Source organism: Chrysemys picta, chromosome 2 (assembly GCF_011386835.1).
Source record: "Chrysemys picta bellii isolate R12L10 chromosome 2, ASM1138683v2, whole genome shotgun sequence".
Taxonomy (NCBI): Eukaryota; Metazoa; Chordata; order Testudines; family Emydidae; genus Chrysemys; species Chrysemys picta.
Window position 1 is genome coordinate 6,101,520 of NC_088792.1, and position 18,434 is coordinate 6,119,953.

Below are 18,434 nucleotides of genomic sequence, written 5' to 3' on the forward strand. Positions count from 1 at the left end.
GTAATATTTTTGCCTCGCAAATAAATATGTTTGCTTAGAAGAGCTGTAACTGCTTGTAGCTTGCCCAGTATTGAATTTGTAACTGCTGGCAACACGCTGTTCATAGCCCTCGGAGACAGCAAAGCACAGTGCTGGCTGGTAGGCAGACTGGCTTGCTGGGGATACTACAGTATAAGGCAGGGAGTTGTGCAGATTTAAAATCCCAGCTCAGAAGGGAGCAGGACAAGGGTCCCTGCCCAGAGACAGGTGATAGCTGGAGACCTGAGACCCAACTGGGCATTCTTAGAGTGGACTATGGAGTGAGGGGAGATACAGGTGTAGTTACCCTGAAACTGTGACAAGAGTACATAACCTTCTCTATGCTGCGTCTTACTCCGAACCTGGGGATTTCCCAGCCACTGATTGTAACTATAATCCAAGGCTGCTGGAAAATTGCTAGAAGGCTTCCAGTAAAATTATGAATCGGATAATCCATCTCCTCTTCTCAGTACTAGGCAACCCAGGCTTCCTGGCTACATACCACAGCAAAACCCTTGAAAACTGGCCAGAATGGGGCCTCACTAAGACACTGCAAGTTTTCTGTTGGTGCTGTTGAACTCTTGCGATAGAAACACCAGGCATCCAAAATTCCTTCTTACCATCTTCAGATAGATCCCTGCACTCTTGCTCTTACCCTGGGCCCAGGTTGCCCCTCCTGTGTGAAAAGCCAGGGTCAGGGGACGTTTTCTGAGGAAATCTCCATGACAACTCACTTGTCCCCAAACCTGGGGAATTTATAGGAGTCCCTGGAGCCCCACTCTGGTGTTGGCCACTGGCAGGGTGACACCATTAGAGCTGTCCCTTGCTCTCTCCTCCCAGTCAACTTGGATTCCACCCCCTCTCCAAGAGAGGACCCAGGCCTGTACAGAGAACCCTCCACACAGCCACGGGGATGCAGGGCAGAGGATGGTGCCTCCGGTATTTAAATTAATGGCTACGGAGGATCTGATTTCTTTGCTGGTCTCTTTATGTATCCCCAGCAAACCAGTTATTCAGTCTTTACTTTTGTCTGGTCTACACTTAAAAATTAGATTACGTCACGCAGAGCTGTGAACAATTCCTTGCCCTGAGTGGTGTAGTTAGGTCAATCTCATCCCCGGTGTAGACGTGGCTAGGTCAAGGGAAGAATCCTTCCATCAACATAGCTACCACCTCTCAGCGAGATAGTTTAACTACATAGACAGAAAACCCTCTTCCATCCATGTATGAAGCATCCATACTACGGCCCTACAACGGCACCACTTCAGCAGCTGTCATGTAGACAGGCCCTTAGCCATCTATTTATATATGTCAGTGAACATGATTAGAATAAGCGACAAAGAGTCCTGTGGCACCTTATAGACTAACGGACGTATTGGAGCATAAGCTTTCGTGGGTGAATACTTCGTCAGATGCATGGGGTGGAAGTTTCCAGAGGCAGGTATAAATTAGATTAGAATAGTGACTATTAGCAAGTACAAGCCGGTCACCTCTGGTCCTCTGTCTTGCCACGTTATTTGTAATGGATGCAGCTCAAGCTGTGAGAGGCTGTCCATTTTCTGCTTGCAGCTGTGGGGTGGGAGAGTGGGTTTTGTCCCCTCCGTTGATTTTTTTTTTGCTCCCCTTATCACACTGATAGCTACACGGCGAGGTTTCGAAGCCCCGTTCTTTGCAGGCACCGGCTCATTGGCTGACAACACTTTCCTGGGGGAGAAGGGGAAAGCCACAGCTTTGAGGAAGAGCTGCGCGCAGCATGAATGAGCCAATCATCCCCCTTTGCACAAAGCTGCTGAAGACGCAGCGTATATAAAGTGCCCGGGCACTGCACTCCCACCTTACCTTGAAACAAAGAGGACCAAGGATGAGCTGCTGGGCGGTCCTGCTGCTGCTGGTCACCGCAGCCACCGCGGTCCCCGTGAAGACCCCTGAGCCCTACGAGAAGGTCATTGCCCGGGCCATCGACTTCTACAACCAAGGGCCGACAGTGAAATACGCCTTCCGCCTTCTTACATCCAGCCCTCCGCCTGAAGTGGTGAGTACTGAAGGATTCCCTTCGTTAGCTGCGGTTTGAAACCCAGGCAGGGACCTGGTGACACATGATTCTCCCTGACCCTGGGCCCCCGTCACCTCTCGCCTGGATCACTCAGGGCCTGCTCCATACCCTGTGAAATAGACTCCAGTGGGGGGGTTGGATCAGACCCACTGACCTTTCACTGTTCTAACTGCACTGAGAGGCGGTGTGGGCCGGCGGCTGAAACACAGGATTGGAACTGGGGGCACCTGGATTCTAAACCTGGCTCTGCCACTGACCTGCAGGGTGACCTTGGGCCTGTCCCATCCTTCGACTACCTTGTCTAGTTGGATGATAAACTCCTTGGGGCAGAAATCTCTGTTTGTTTCTCACTATGTGCGCACAGGGATTAGCTCAATGGGCCCCCAGCTTAGAGGAGGCCGCTAGATGCTAACAACAGGGACGACCCTCTCAACTTTGAGACTTCACACTCCCCAGATTTACAACTCAGCAGCAACTTCCTAAGGGCGACCGGTCCCGCTCCACTAATCAGCCTGTCCTCAATAAGAATATCCAGCTCTTATCTAGCGCTTTGCACCAGTAGCTCTCAAAGGAGGCCAGTAGCATCGCCCCCATTTTACAGATGGGGAAACTGAGGCACAGAGAGGGGAAATGACTTGCCCAAGGTCACCCAGCGGGCCAGTGGCACAGCCAGGAATAAACCCCAGCTCATTAGGAATTAATAAAGCCGGGATTGCTTTCTATCCCCAAAACAACAGACACTGAAATAAAATGCATTTCAGAAGGGTTCACCATGGCCGGTTGTGGTGGTGGGGGTGCTGGTGGAACAGGATTAGCCTGACATACTCATGGAGACACTGTACATACAGCATTATTGAAATATTCAAAGCTGGTTGAAGGGTGTAGTGCTGTCTATAGCTCAGTGGTTTGAGCATTAGCCTGCTAAACCTAGGGTTGTGAGTTCAATCCTTGAGGTGGCCATTTAGAGATCGGGGGCAAATCCTCAGAGCTACCTCTAAAGTAAATGCAACATTCACCCTGCACTAATGAGTACCAGTGGATTGTTTCAATATGCATTTATCACATCTCAGCTAAGGATTGGCTGCTGACAAGGAACAACAGGAGTAATATAAATTGGAGTAAATTTGTATAAAGGGTACAAAACTTTCCTGTTTCTGGGTTTAAGCCAACCACGACCTGCTGGAAGTTATGGACGCCCTTCCCCATGGCAGGTTATTCTGTAATCCCCCAGTAGGGGACTTTGATACCTTCCTCTGAAGTGTCTGGTCCTGACCAATGTTGGAGATAGGAGACCAGAGTAGCTGGCTCACTGGTTTAGGGTGATCAGATAGCAAGTGTGAAAAATCGGGACAGGGGGTGGGGGTAATAGGAGCCCCAAATAACAGGACTGTCTCTATAAAATCGGGACATCTGGTCACCCTACACTGGTCTGATCCACCATGGAAATTCTGACAAGTGAGCTCACTGCAGATCATTGACACAAGACTATCCTCTGCCCCATCAAGGTCACCTTGCAGCCCTGCTTCATACCAAGGGTTTTAGTGGGACTGCTTGTTTCAGGGCACCAAGGCTCAGGCTGCATTTGGTGCAGGCCATCGGCTGCTGAACAAAGGCAGTGGTTGAGCCCAGCGTGAAGCTACTCGCCATGAGAAGGTTCTCTCGTTCCTTTACTGGTTTTCTCTTAGGCCCAGGTCTCCATATCGAATACTCTTCAGCTGAACTTCACCATCATGGAGACCACGTGCCAAGTGTCAGACCAAGTCCGTGTGGAGCAATGCGCCTTCAAAGAGAATGGGGTAAGGCACAGCTCTGGGGTGGAGATATTGCCATGGTCACTTGTTTCGCGCATATCAGCTGTGGTGGGCAACAAGCTCTCCTGAGTCCCTGAGGGCTACAGGGGACACCTCACAGGCTGCTGCCTTTGGCTTCACACTGTGACGTTATGAACTATAATGAGGCAATGTGTCGTCACAGAACCTGCTCAGCCAGTCACTGCTGTAAATGAAGCTGCAGGTTTCTTTTGCCTGTTCCAGCAATGAATTTAGCCCCGTGTCCAGAGGGGCAGGAACAATTTGTATCATGGGGGTGCTGACAGCCATTGAACCAAACCCCTGCACTTCGAACCAGGACGAGAGGCAACCCGCCCAGCACCCCTAGTTCCAGACCAATGCCAGTGTCATACTCACAACTCAGAAAGAGCCGTTCTCAGCTTCACTCAGGTCTGTCAACCCACCAGCCCTAGCGGGGGGGGGGGGGGGGGGCAAATTACGCTGAAGATCAGGAAAAAATGTGTGGCCCAGCGTTTAGGCCGTGACCCAAGCCAAGAGATGGAAGCCCCGCTACTAGGGATTCTGAAAACGGGGCAGGACAGAGGGTTAGAAAAGTTCCTGCAGAGAACAAATGACAGGGAAATGGAGCGAGTGACGCACTGGTTCTCTGCCACCTCTGCCCTCTGGGAGATGTGCGTGTTTGTTTCGGGTGAAGGGAGGGACGCAGATTCCCAAGGGCTCAGCAAACAAGGTCACAGCCAGAATTTCAAAAACGGCCTCTTGTTTTGGGCGTCTCCATTTTTGGGGTGCTCAGCTTTAGGCACGTAGACGCCCAACGTGAGGCACCTGCCATTCAGCGTTAGGCCCCTAACTAAGCATTTGACTTTCAGAGGTGGCGAGCGCCCACTTGAAGCCCCAGTCGAAGTCAGTCTGAGCTACAGGTGTTCAGCACCTCTGGGGGGAAAGCACAACGCCACAGACCCACAGTTCCTAACTTCCCTGAATGTCTTCAGCAGCCCCCAGACTGACTGACTAGCAGAACAAGGGGAAGGATCCAGGGAAGATCAAATAGAAACACACTAAAGAAGTCACTCAGTGATGCCAGCTGCTGACCGGATTTCACCTCAAACTGCAGCGGCTGCACGGTCTAGTGGACAAGGCAGTGACATAGGGGGACCAGACAGCAAGTGTGAAAAATTGGGATGGGGGTGGGGGGTAATAGACCAATATAAGAAAAAGCCCCAAATTATCAGGACTGTCCCTATAAAATCGGGACATCTGCTCACCCTACAGTGACAAGACACAGAGTCAGCGACTTAGCACTATGGGAAGGGTGAGATCTGATACATACCTGGTGCCTGAACACCTGCTTCCAGATGTGAGCGGTGGGGGGCGGGTTCCATCAGGAGAGAAGAGGAGGGTGTTTTTTCTGCTAAACGGATCTGTTTTGAGTTACTGCACCATGTGCTACAAGCCGAAAGAAGCACCACCCTATTTCTTTCTGCTTTTCGCACAAGAAACAGTAAAACAGATGAGCAGAAACAAGACCCTCCTCTCCCCCCATGGAAACCCCCCACATCTAGGAGCAGGCATCCAGGAACACGTAGATCTGACCTCAGCCCACCTGCGGAAGTCAGGTACGTCAACGCTGCACGTACTCCAGCTGGCTTGGATTGAGCCAGGGCAGCACGGGCTAGCGGCTCCCGTGTGAACCCAGGCTCCCCGGCGGGATGCACTCAAGCCACGTCTGTACTTACGACACTACAGTGCACCTGAGCTGCTGCAGTGCTTCCGTGTGGACAGCAGTGACGGGCGGGGTCCTCCTGTCACTGTCCATGATCCACCGCCCCAGCTAGGGGGAGGGAAGAATTCTTCCCTCCACCCAGCGCTGTCTGCACAGAGGGCCAGGTGGGCCTAGCTACATCTCTCAGGGGTGCGGTGTTACCCCGAGAGACGTAGCTATGCCGCTGTAACTTTGCAGTGTAGACCAGCCCTCAGATTCCCCTAGATCTGCCTAGCTCAAAGTGAACTGGGCTATCCTGACGTGAGCTGCAGCCACACCTCCCCAGCTGCCGTTTAGACAGACTCTAAGCTATTGTCCCCTCCTCTCTCTCCCTTGCAGCTGGTCAGAGACTGCTCAGGACACTTCTCCACCCAGGAAGCATGCCCTGTCATCGCGATCACCTGTGACGTCGCCCCTCCGCAGGTGAGCTGTCCAGCCAGATGCTTTGGGGGGCGAGGGAGAGGAGAACTTATACCCTGAAAGAGTGAGGCTGGGGCAGAATCTCCCCAAGGTGAAAATGCCACTGGAGCGTCTCCTTCTGCTTTGGGTACATTCACCTGCAAACCCACCTCTGCCAAACAGAGAGAGGAGTCAAATCCTCCCCCTACGTGGGACCAAGACACCCCAGGGGAGGCGGATGCCTGAGATGGCTCTTTGTCACTGCACGGCCGGGTCTAAGAAAACGAGTGTCTGGGTTTCAGCAGAAGACACCCTTAACCTCACACTACAGACATTAGGCCCCAGGTTGGCTTCCCGGTCTCTCCCACGAAAGGATCTGCCTTGGCTGGGATGAGCCAACCCTCAGTCCAAGTCGTAGGGCCTCATCCAGACATCAAGTGAAGTCCATGACAGTATTTCCATTGAATTCAATGAGCTTTGTTTCAGACCTGGAGAGACAGTAGTACGTGATTTGGATCCCCATATGAAAGGGTTTCCCTAGAACATCAACCCTCCAGCTGGGAATCCCAGTTCCTCCCCGGCACAGACCCCATTAGTGTGGTGTCATCCAGCAGCCAAGCGAGCTGACCTCCTGGCAGCGAGCCCTTTCCCCATGTGCCCCACAAGAGCCCCAGCTGCTATGGCAGACGCGTCTCCTGGGATGTATAATTCCAGCCATCCCTTCCTGGCCATTCCCAGCTCCAGTCTCAAACGCAGCTCCCCAGCAGGGGCTGCACAAAGCATGTTAGACTAGGCCTCTCCCCCCGCCCCCCAAACCAGCCCTCAGAGATTTGGCAAGGTGCAGATGATGAAGTTGAACATAAACACCATTAGAAGCCAGGTGGGTCTCCATGGAGATGCTAACACACTTCTTTTCTCCCCATACAGCCCGTTCGCGTCACCAGGTGGTGGCCCCTTGTGCGCATAGGCGCAAAAATCCTCGGTCATGGCATTTCCTTTTTCCACAATAAGGGTTAATCCAGAGAGCGAGGAGGGGAACCCAAGCTTGGCAGACGAGCCCGTGACCCATGCTGGAAGCTTACCAGGAATCAAGGCGCAAGTCAGAACCGCCTCATGGATCACACTTTTCCTCACGGCCTAGCTACCCCCTTAGTCCAATTGCATCTGCTAAGGCTTCTCTGTACAATAAATGGCTGTTCGCAGACCCGTATGGTTGTCCATGTTTCCTGCACGCCCGTGCACGTCCCCTCACCCCTCGCCTTTCCACGCTGCCCCCCACCTGTGCTTGCGGTCAGTGAAAAGCCCCCGTTAGACACCAGGCTGCCCCTCTTCCTCGGCCCATTACCAGGGAGGGCCAGAAGCCCAATGCCTGGAATGGCTTTAGCATCTGGACTTCAAGTCCAGCAGGGAGCTGAGTCACCGCGCGAAGCCCAGCATGCGGCCAGAGCCAACCTAAGAGGCCCGTACCCTGGACTCACCCGGCTTAGTGACATGGACCTTGGGCGCCTCCGCCTTCCATCACTGCAGCTCCAATGGTGCAACCAGCCGCGCCAGGGCCCACAAAGTTATGGGGGCCCAACCAGGGTGTGATTTCGAATGCAGGAGTCCCAGGCTGGAGGTCTGTGGGGATTGCACCCCTGACCGGTACGGTGGATAGGACTCAGGCATCTGGAAGCCTGTATACCCTCTGCCTGAAGGTGTAACCAGATCATAGATAGATAGAACCCAGGCGTCCGGTGATCCGGGGGGGATGGCTGTCTGTGCTGGTGCTGCAGGGGCCTGCTGCCCATGGAGGGCTCCTGGATCTAGACCACGTGTGTTCCTGCCACTACCAGTCCCCTCGCCCCCCCCCAGAAGTTGAGCCACAATCTCCGCAATGGAGAGGGGCCCCAGAGGAGAGCAGGACCTGCCGGCCCCCCAGGGCAAAGGGGGTGACTAGGATGGGGGGGGGCTCTGTTTGGAGTGGCTCCAGGCATGAGCAGCCGGCAAGGACACATGGGGAAGGGATGGTGGCATGGCAGCGCTGGGACACGCGGGGGGGCACAGCAGGCAGAGACAGGGAACATGGGGCCCCCTAGAGATGAAACACAAGGTAAAAGCATCGGCCCCTTTGCATGGGGTGGAATAGGGGAGGGGGAGCTAGACTGGAGCCAGACGGGGACAGGGAGGGCAGTGGGAGCAGAACTGGGGGGCTGGACTGGAGCTGCGCAGGCTGGGGAAGGGGACGAGTGGAGCTCAGGGGTCTGGATCAGAGCTGGGGCCCACGCGGGATTGGAGCAGCTGAAAGGGTCTGGGGGAGGAGCTGGGGGAGGGCTTGTGGGGGCCTGAACCAAGGCTGGGGGAGCGGGGTCAGGAGGGGTGCTAAAAGGGCCTGGGGAGGGGAAGATGGGATCAGGGCTGTGAGAGCCTAGGGCTGGACTGATGGAGGCTGGAGAGGGGTTGAGGGAGAGCTGGGGGGGGGGGTTGGAAAGGGGACCGGATTGGGCCTGTGGGGGAGCGAGCCAGGAGCTGGGGGGGAGGGGGGAGCTGGACGATGGTTATTAGTTACTTGTACCACCTTTGCACCCAGAGGCCTCCAGCAATATCAGGGCCCCAAGGCGCTCGGTGCTGTACAAACCCAGTGTGAGCAACGGGCCCTGCTCAGAAGAGCTGACAGGCTGAATGGCTGAGACAGACAAAGGGTGAGGGAAAGGAGGCATCATTAGCCCCAGTTTACAGAGCGGGAGCTGAGGCCCCAGGCCAGACAGGGAGTCTGGGACCTAGACCTCCTGATTCCCAGCCATGTGCCTTACCCCCAAGAGCAGCCTTCCTTTCCTAAAGACTGGAGAAGCTCAGGGTCTGCAAACTGACTCCTAATTGGGTGGTTGTGCAGGGGGAGTCTCCCTCCTTTTGGCATGTTATCACTGGCGTTCTAGAGGCTGTCTTTGAGGGTGGGTCTGTGACTGGCCCTCCATCACTGACCTGTCATTGCCCCAGGCCTCAGACTGGCCCCTTTCTCCCCCCAGTCTCAGCTGCTGTCAGGCCAAGCAATTCTCCCCTCCTGGGGTCACACGGCTGCGAAGCCAGCAGTCGAAGGGTCTGGTTCCCTGCACGTGCTGCCCCATCATATCAGAGCTCAGGGGAGGTGTGCAAAAGGACTCCCACCAGCTGGGATGAGCAGAGTGAAATGGGGGCGAAGGAGGAACAGCTCGCGCTGGCCCAGCCGAAGGGGATTGGGAGCTGGGGGGCAGCAAAGGGGAGCTCCCTGATGAGTTTAATCCCTGCCTGAAGGCCCCTCTGAAAGTGCTCCAGGCTCTCAGCCCCCCGTTCTGCTGCCAGGCAGCCCCGCGTCAAAAGGTGGCCAACCCCTGATGCTGCTTTGGAGAACAGACTGTATAAGTAGGGGCATTGCCAGCAGATCGAGGGACGTGATCATTCCCCTCTATTCGGCATTGGTGAGGCCTCATCTGGAGTATTGTGTCCAGTTTTGGTCCCCACACTACAAGGAGGATGTGGAAAAATTGGAAAGAGTCCAGCAGAGGGCAACAAAAATGATTAGGGGGCTGGAGCACATGACTTATGAGGAGAGGCTGAGGGAACTGGGATTATTTAGTCTGCAGAAGAGAAGAATGAGGGGGGATTTGATAGCTGCTTTCAACTACCTGAAAGGGGGTTCCAAAGAGGATCGATCTAGCCTGTTCTCAGTGGTGGCAGATGACAGAACAAGGAGTAATGGTCTCAAGTTGCAGTGGGGGAGGTTTAGGCTGGATATTAGGAAACACTATTTCACGAGGAGGGTGGTGAAGCACTGGCATGGGTTCCCTCGAGAGGTGGTGGAATCTCCTTCCTTAGAGGTTTTTAAGGTCAGGCTTGACAAAGCCCTGGCTGGGATGATTTAGTTGGGGATTGGTCCTGCTTTGAGCAGGGGGTTGGACTAGATGACCTCCTGAGGTCCCTTCCAACCCTGATATTCTATGATTCTATGAACGAGCCACATGGAAGGGACACCGGCCTGGGCCGTGGACCCAGCACTTGGAAGATGGAAATGCAGAGCCCCTGTTGCCCTCAGGGAAAGGAGCAAGAGGCAGGAAGAGAACCCCGGGCCGGCGGGATTGATTTCACAGCTTGATAATCCATTATCCCCATCTCCCACGGACACCATAGAGGATTCATTCCAGCCTGGGGTTTGGCTGCCCCCTTGTGGCCATGTTTCTTATAACAGATATGGAATGGGATGGTAGTGACGAGACACAGGCCCTAGCTATCAGAGCGGTAGCCGTGTTAGTCTGTATCAGCAAAAAGAACGAGGAGTCCTTGTGGCACCTTAGAGACTAACAAATTTATTTGGGCATAAACTTTCATGGGCTAAAACCCACTTCATCAGATGCATGCAGTGGAAAATACAGTAGAAAGATATATATATGTACACAGAGTATATGAAAAATGGGTGTTGCCATACACACTATAACGAGAGTAATCAGTTAAGGTGAGCTATTATCAGCAAGAGGAAAAAAAACCTTTTGTAGTGGTAATCAGGATGGCCCATTTCCAACAGTTGACAAGAAGGTGTGAGTAACAGTAGGGGGGGAAATATGCATGGGGAAATAGTTTTACTTTGTGTAATGACCCATCCACTCCTAGCTAGAGTCTGGAGTCTGCAGTATCCAGGGTACTTGGCTCAGTGTTCCCGGGATGGCCTGAAAAACACCCCGTGCTGCATCTAAAAGGCCTTACCCCAGCACTGCCATGACTAGGTTGTTATGTTCTGGGGCCCTGAGAGGCCCCAGCCAAGAACAGTGTCCCATGGCGGTAGGTGCTGTACAAACACATAGTAAGAGTCCCTGCCCCGAAGAGCTTACAGTCTAGAGAAGACAAAGGGCAGGAGGGGAAACAGAGGCAGCGAGAAGATCAGTAGCTGAGCCGGCAACAGACCCCAGTTTCTCTGGCTACTAGTCCAGTGCTCTATCCCCTGGACCGTGCTGCCTTCCAAGAGCCACCAGCACGGGTCTGTCTGTCTTTCCTCCAGAGTGGGGGGCTGCAGAGCTCATTGGTACTCAGCTGTTCGACATGCTGGAACTAAACGCAGTGCAGACCTCCCAGGTCACCCAGTGCTGCTCCGAACGAAACTAGCTCGCCGGTCTCCGAGCCAGCAGCAAACACCGCATGCGGTCTCAGCATCTTTCCTGCCATCGGGGCTTGTCTGAATGATGCCAGCTGCGGTGAGACGCGGGGAGCAGGGCTGATGCAAGTGCCCAGTGGAGACTCGGGTGGGAGGATCCCAGCAGCGGAGGCACAGATGAGCTGGAAACAGCAGCAACCAGCACTGGGAAGGCAATGACTCCAGCCAGGCATGCTAAGAATTCGGCCTGGTTCACCGTTGTGCAGTGAATCACTCTCCCAGGAACATTCGTGGGACAGTGCAAGGCTCCCTGTCAGCCTCTCTGACGAACACCAGGCAGGGTGAACTTACCCGGGATCCCATCCCCTGCTACTGACACAGGACATTGCACATTCCAGATGAGGACAAGACACAGTCCTGGGGCTTCTGATTTCAATCTAAACACTCATTAATTACTATTAAAGTCACACCCAGAGGTCCCATTCAGGATCCAGGTCTCATTGGACTGGGCCTGTTCACACGGCAAGTAAAAGACAGAACCAGCCGTGAAGAGACTAGTGCCCTAGAGTTTGGGGCAGGATCTGAATTCCTCGGGCTTCCTTGGGATTTTATTTTAGGTCCATCTGTGCACTAGTACTATTAATATTAGCTCTTATGCAGGGCATTTAAGGGTCATAGAATCATAGAAGATCAGGGTTGGAAGGGACTTCAGGAGGTCATCTAGTCCAACCCCCTGCTCAAAGCAGGACCAACACCAACTAAATCATCCCAGCCAGGGCTTTGTCAAGCCTGACCTTAAAAATCTCTAAGGAAGGAGATTCCACCACTTCCCTAGGGAACCCATTCCAGTGCTTCACCATCCTCCTAGTGAAAAAGTTTCTCTCTCTTTCTTTCTCTCTGTCACACACACACACACACACAAAAGTTGGCTGAGTGGCAGCTGATTTGCTTTGCAATAAGCGAAGCTTCCTGTGGAAAGATCACTCAGGGACCCAGAGTGAAGATCCAGTGACTCGAAGTTGAAGTCACTCATGTTAACTTGTAAATAAGGTGCCCGTTTTTAACAGTGAGGGCAGCCGAGCACTGGAAGACCTCACCCAAGGGATGTGGTGGCTTCTCATCTCCCCGAGTCTCTCAATCAAGAGTGGCCATCTTTCTAAACGGCCCACTCTGGTTCAGTCACAAGCTACCAGGCTTGGTGCAGGAATTGCTGAGTGAAAAACCAAAGGCAGGCCTGACGAGACAGTTATAACAGCTGCATAATGCTGTTGAGATGATCTTTTCAACAGACAGTGAAATAAGAATAATGCCAGGCAGAGCATTCTGTGAGCTCCTAAGTCCAATCAGACAGTTTTGCAACTGTTTACCCAATAAAGTTTTTGCTTCCAGCTGACTGGATTTATTCTCTGCTTTCCGGCCATCTCACAATCCTTCCTGAGAAGTCACCAGATCCTCGTTCCTTCTAAGAAGTCTCCAGCTCTTGTTTATGTTCCTTCTGAGTGGCTCCAAGGAGCCCTGGTTAAGTTTCCTTCTTTAGATCTTGTTTTAGTTCAGGCTGGCCTGCTTTTTACTGCTTCTAGGGCAGCTTTGACCTCTATAAGCACTTCAACTCTTTGTGACATCTCCGTTCAACAGGAATGCCAGCACCACGTCCTCTGCTTGGCAAGCTCACCCCACCTCTTTCATGGGGGTGGCCTCTTTGTAGTAGTAGATGATTCTGGAGCCTTCCAGCAGGAGTCACTGATTTTTCTTCCAGTGGGAAACTGGAGTCAGGTTATTTTCTAGTGTCATTCATTACACTCCCTTGGTCCCTGTCCCTCTTGGTCATTCCCCAATTGAACGCACTGTCCCCTATTGTTTGCATAAGCCCTTGAGCCGTTTACGGGGGAAACCCCCACCCCCAAAGCTGTAGCCCCTGGGTCACATGGGCTAGCTAGCCCACACACAGCTGCTCTGCAATGCAACAGAACTTCCTACAGGTTTGACTTGAGGTTGCTTCTCTGCCGGCCCCCCGTCAGACACAGGCGTGTGCTAATCCCCACTCCCCTCTTAGGGGGACTCCTGCCCGAGGCTCGCTGGCTGGGAATTGCAAAGCAACCTAAGAGTTAGGTGCCCTGAATGCTACTGAAATTCAGCGAGAGTTGGGCTCCTAATTCTCGTCTGCTCCTTTGTAACCCCCAGAGAGTATCACAGCCTAGTATCTCGGTGATTCATACCGTGTCTTTCATTGCCAGCTGTACAGCATCACCGCACCTGCTTGCCTGCGGCCAGCAGCGCCGTCCAGCACAGGCTCAGACACCGCTACCAAATCAGCACGCTGCAGGGGACCGCTCTCCGCCTCACCACCGATCCCAGGAGCCTCCCAGCACCCTGGCAGTCTAGTTCCAAAGTGAGCACCAGGAGCGTGGGAAAACAGCGATGCCCAAAGTCAGGAGAAGTCTCCTTGAGTGTTAGACTCATAGACTATAAGGCCAGAAGGGACCATCATGATCATCTAGTCTGACTTCCTAAATTCACTCTGAGCTACGTGGCCGCACAGCAGGCTATCAAGGGCCACGCAGGCGCGCAGCCACGGGGGCCCAGAGAGGAGAGAGGTAGGGGGTGGGAGGGGAGCAGGTTGGGGCGTGCAGGGCTGCGGTGGGGAGAGGCGCCTCTCCCCCAGCCCCGGGCTGTTGTGGCGACAGAGGGCTGGGGGGAGTCCTCTCTCCCCACCGAAGCCCCGGTGTAGCCTGCACCCCAAACCTCTCATCCCTGGCCCCACCCCAGAGCCCTCACCCCCCCCCATGCACCCCAACCCTCTGCCCCAGCCCTGAGCCCCCTCTCCCACCCCAAACCCCTCATTCCTGGCCCCATCCTAGAGCCTGCACCCCCAGCCAGAGACCTCACCCCCCCTGCACCCCTACCCTCTGCTCATTGAGTGGCTTACGTCTCATTGGATAATTAATAGGCTAGAGAAGTCTTATTTACATATCCTTAAACCATGTGCAACAATATGATTTATTTTCAGTGGACAGCTACTGCCCGATTGAATACTGACAGATACCTCACAAACGTGTCTCTCTCACCCACAGAAGTTGGCTCAATAAAAGATATGATCTCCCCCACCTTGTCTCTCTAAGCTACCTCGATTGCAATAGCGCCCTTTGCTGTGTATTGGTTACCTGCCAACAGAGGAATTTCCTGCTGCATGCACTGGAGAGGTTAATTTAGCAGAGCCTCTCGCTGACAAGAGCTAATGCTCCCTAGCAGATAAATGCACATTGGTGCGTTGCTACTGACCAGTGCAGAGTTAATGCCACGTTTTAATTTCTTCTCAGGCCGCGACCAATGAAGCCCTCCACCTGCTGGAGTTTACAGTGAAAGAGACAGAGTGCCCCGTGTCTGAGAACCTGCTCCTCGATCAATGCGACTTCAGGGATAACGGGGTAAGGAGACGCTCTGTGTTTTGAAGTGCTCCATTTCCTCCTCCTAAGGAGTCATGGCGGGAGCAGGACGGGGCTCTTGATGTCCATCCATCGTTATTCCTAAATTCTATCAGGGCTCCCCGGGAGCATCTGGGAGAGCCCCATAAACTGCAGCCTTCCGCAGCCTTGTGTTTGAGGCAGAGAGGTCCTGAGCCCTGGTGGAGTCAGATCAGAATCCAAACTTCGCCTCAGTTAAAGGGGGCTGGGATAAAGTGCTAGCTCCTGGCTGGTCATTTGGGCCCAGGTAAACAACCCCCTCCAGAAGCCAGCACACCCGTGACAAACACAATATTCAAAGGCTGCCCGATGCACCCTGTCCTAGCTGTGTGGCAGCCTCCCCAGGGACCCTCGAGAAGTGGGATGAGAAGGAGCAGTTTCAGGAGAGGGAGGATGGGCTTGTGGTGAAGAGCACAGGACATGGACGGAGGAAACCTATGTTTAACTTCTGGCTCTGCCGTAGAATGCCTTGTGCATCTGGGCAAGTCCCAGTCTCTTTGTGCCCCAGCTCCCCACCTGTCAAACAGGGAATATCCCGTCTCCCATCCTTTGTCTCTTTGGGGGTGTCTGACCGTGGCTCTCGCATCATACTGCTACTACCCAGCTCTTACCCAGCACGTTTCAGCCGGAGATCTCAAAGCACGTCCTGGTCTTTAATGTAGTTATCCTCAGAGAAGCGTTATCCCCAATTTACAGACACAGGGAGACGCAGTGACTTGCCCCAGGGAATTGAATCCTGGTATCCCTAGTCCAAGGGCAGTCCTCAATTGCTGGACCAGCCATCCTCTGCAACTAATAAGTAACAATAATTCCTGCTGAAGGCGCTTAACAAAAAGGCCCCAAAGAGAGTCAAGCCTTCCAATCCTGTTGTCCTCAGGAGTCTAGACAGCAAGCAGCGTGACTATGGATCCCAGAGGCAGACAGAGCGGACGTGATTGATGGCTTGGACGTGATTGACAGCTGTAGCAGCTCCTCTTTAACGAGTCTCTCTCCCGAGCAACAAACCGGGGGCATTTCAAAGAGATTTCATGCAGCTCAAGAACTGGAATTCTGGCACATCCCGCCCCTCTCCCTTTGATACGTACCCACGGCCCGTGAGCGTCCCCAGAGATGTGGCTTCATATTGAGGGAAGACTGCATCCCCCCTTGAGCTGCACGTGACACGTTATCTGTGGTGATTTACTTGACTGCTAAGCACGACCACTCTAAGACGACTTATAGGCCCTTCCTTAGACGAGATGTCTCCCAAGAGGAGGGTTACCATATTTCAACACTGAAAAAAGAGGACACTCCACAAGGGCCTCGGCCCCGCCCCAACTCCGCCCCTTCCCCTCCCCCAACTCCGCCCCTTCCCCACCCCCATTCCAACCCCTTCCCCAAAGTCCCCACCCCAACTCCGCCCCCTCCCCTGAGCATCCCGCATTCCCCCTCCTCCCTCCTGCCCCCCGGGCTCCAGCTGCTGCTGCGCTGGGGAAGTTGCTTCGGCCCCGGCTGCGGTGGAAAGCGGCAGGAGCCGGGAAAGTTGGAGCCCGGGGAGGAGGCGGCTGCGCGCTCGGATGCCGCCGCCGCCGCCTCTATGAAGCCGGTAGCGCTTGGGCAAAAGACGCTCGGGGGACCCCGAGTGCGAGTGGCTGCAGCAAAACTAACTCCTCCCCCGATCTGCAGGGGCACAGAGGCGGCGGGCGCCATCCGAGTGCGCAGCCGCCTCCTCCCTGGGCTCCGGCTGCTGCTGCTCTGGGGAAGTTGCTTCAGCCCTGGCGCGCAGTGGAGAGAGGCGGGAGCTGGGAAAGTTGGAGCCCGGGGAGGAGGCGGCTGCGCGCTCGGATGCCGCCCGCTGCCTCTGTGCCCCGGCAGATCGGCAGATCGCGGGAGTTGTAAGTTTTGCTGCAGCCACTCGCACTCAGGGTCCCCTTACCATGCCTCCCTATTTTCCCGGACATGTTCGGCTTTTTGGAAATTCCTCCCGGATGGGGATTTGAGGACCAAAAAGCCGGACATGTCTGGGAAAATCCGGACATATGGTAATCCTACCCAAGAGGCCTGGGAACAAGACCTGTCTCCTCTGTGACATGTTAACAACAGAGGGACATCAAACACAAGACCACCTGGAAGGGACCAGACACTTTGCTAAACATCCCCCCCTCAGTCCCATGGGGGTTCGGTTCCACTGCCCACCCCTCCGCTGGAAATAAACCAGTGGGACGTCCTGTGACACTGATCTGTCTTCTCCTCCTTTCCTCCCATGCAGGTGGTGAGAAACTGCTCAGGAACCGTCTCCACTGAGCGGCAGGCCCTCTGGGTTCTGCTCACCTGCCACCCGGTGGCTCAGGAGGCGAGCTTTCCATTCGGCTGATGTGGGGCGGACTTGGGCTGGGTCAGAGAGTCCCCCCAGTAATGCTATCCCCAGGCTGGCTGCTGCTGCTACATAAGGAGTCTGACACGCTCCATACGTTGCAGGATTGAGGGGTGGGTGCAGGGTTCGGAGAGTCAGTGCTAGTGACGGTACCTGGCTCTTCGAGAGCACTTTGCGTGTTCAAAGCACTGTCCAGATATGAACTTTGAGGAATATTATGGGATGGAATCGCTGATTCCAACACAGGACTGCTCTAAATAGAACCCCCACCAGGTCCCTTAGCTCCAAACCCACAAGACCTCCCTGGTAGGATATAGATATTCAGGCCTGTCTGTAAAGGCCTATACTTTAAGAATTTAGGTGTATTCTTATCACTTAGCTAGTTCTAGAGGTATAAAAGAGAGAATCAAAATCACTGTCTGTCTGTGTAAGGGCCTTCTCGTACCGGGACAGTCTGAGGCTCTGTTCTTAGGCTAAGTAAGGCCTTCGGCTAAGCAGCAAAGGCAGCGATAAGCTGAGAAGTGAACGGTCACATCCTCACATTCCAAACTAGTCACATAGAAACAAGGTGCTATTGGGCTGTTAGGAATCCAATCCTGTCCTGATATTCCCATCACCTCCAGAGAAAGGGAAAAGCCTAGAACATGTAAAAGGAAATTGAGTTTGATAGTTTTCTGTCTGGTAAGAACTTACTTATCAATAGACACAGCTGGAAAACCCTTGTGTCTGTATAGATGTAGTTGTGAAATCCTCACTTCTGTATTGTTTTGTATGTTTATTTGCATGGGTTCTGTCTGGTTCTGTGATTGTTTCTGTCTGCTGTATAATTAATTTTGTTGGGTGTAAACCAATTAAGGTGGTGGGATATAACTGGTTAAATAACCATGTTACAGTATGTCAGGATTGGTTAGTTAAATTTCAGTAAAATGATTGGTTAAGGTATAGCTAAGCAGAACTCAAGTTTTACTATATAGTCTGCAGTCAATCAGGAAGTAAGGGGGGAATGGGAACAGGGACTGGGGGTGGGGGAATTGGAATCATGTTTTGCTAGGGGGGAATGGGAACAGGGAATGGGGGTGGGGGAATTGGAATCATGTTTTGCTAGGGGAGGAATGGGAACAGGGATGGTTCTGTGATATCAGAGCTGGGAAGGGGGACACTGAGGAAGGAAACTGGAATCATGCTTGCTGAAAGTTCACCCCAATAAACATCGAATTGTTTGCACCTTCGGACTTCGGGTATTGTTGCTCTCTGTTCATGCGAGAAGGACCAGGGAAGTGAGAGGGTGAATGAATAAGCCCCCTAACACTCCCTTAGCTAATGGCAATACGAGGCCTCTTCTCCTTCTTCTAGGCCAAGCCACTAGGGGACACCATCTCTCAAACACACCCGGAGCTGGAATATTACACCACACACGTGGGCCAACACAGCCAGACCCTGCACAGCAATAAGAGGGATATAGGGCCTGAGGCTTGACTGAAAGCTTTCCCCCAGAACTCA

The 18,434-nt window shown here is 53.6% G+C and overlaps 1 protein-coding gene across 1 annotated transcript; it reads left to right on the forward strand.

Moving 5' to 3' along the window:
• The first annotated feature begins 1,835 nt into the window (after positions 1 to 1,835).
• Positions 1,836 to 7,226, forward strand: LOC112060255 (cathelicidin-3-like). The gene is made up of 4 exons (XM_065582538.1): positions 1,836 to 2,050; positions 3,757 to 3,867; positions 5,963 to 6,046; positions 6,950 to 7,226. The coding sequence occupies exons 1-4, from the start codon at positions 1,880 to 1,882 to the stop codon at positions 7,037 to 7,039; spliced, it is 456 nt and encodes a 151-aa protein (XP_065438610.1). The 5' UTR covers positions 1,836 to 1,879; the 3' UTR covers positions 7,040 to 7,226.
• The last annotated feature ends 11,208 nt before the right edge of the window (positions 7,227 to 18,434 follow it).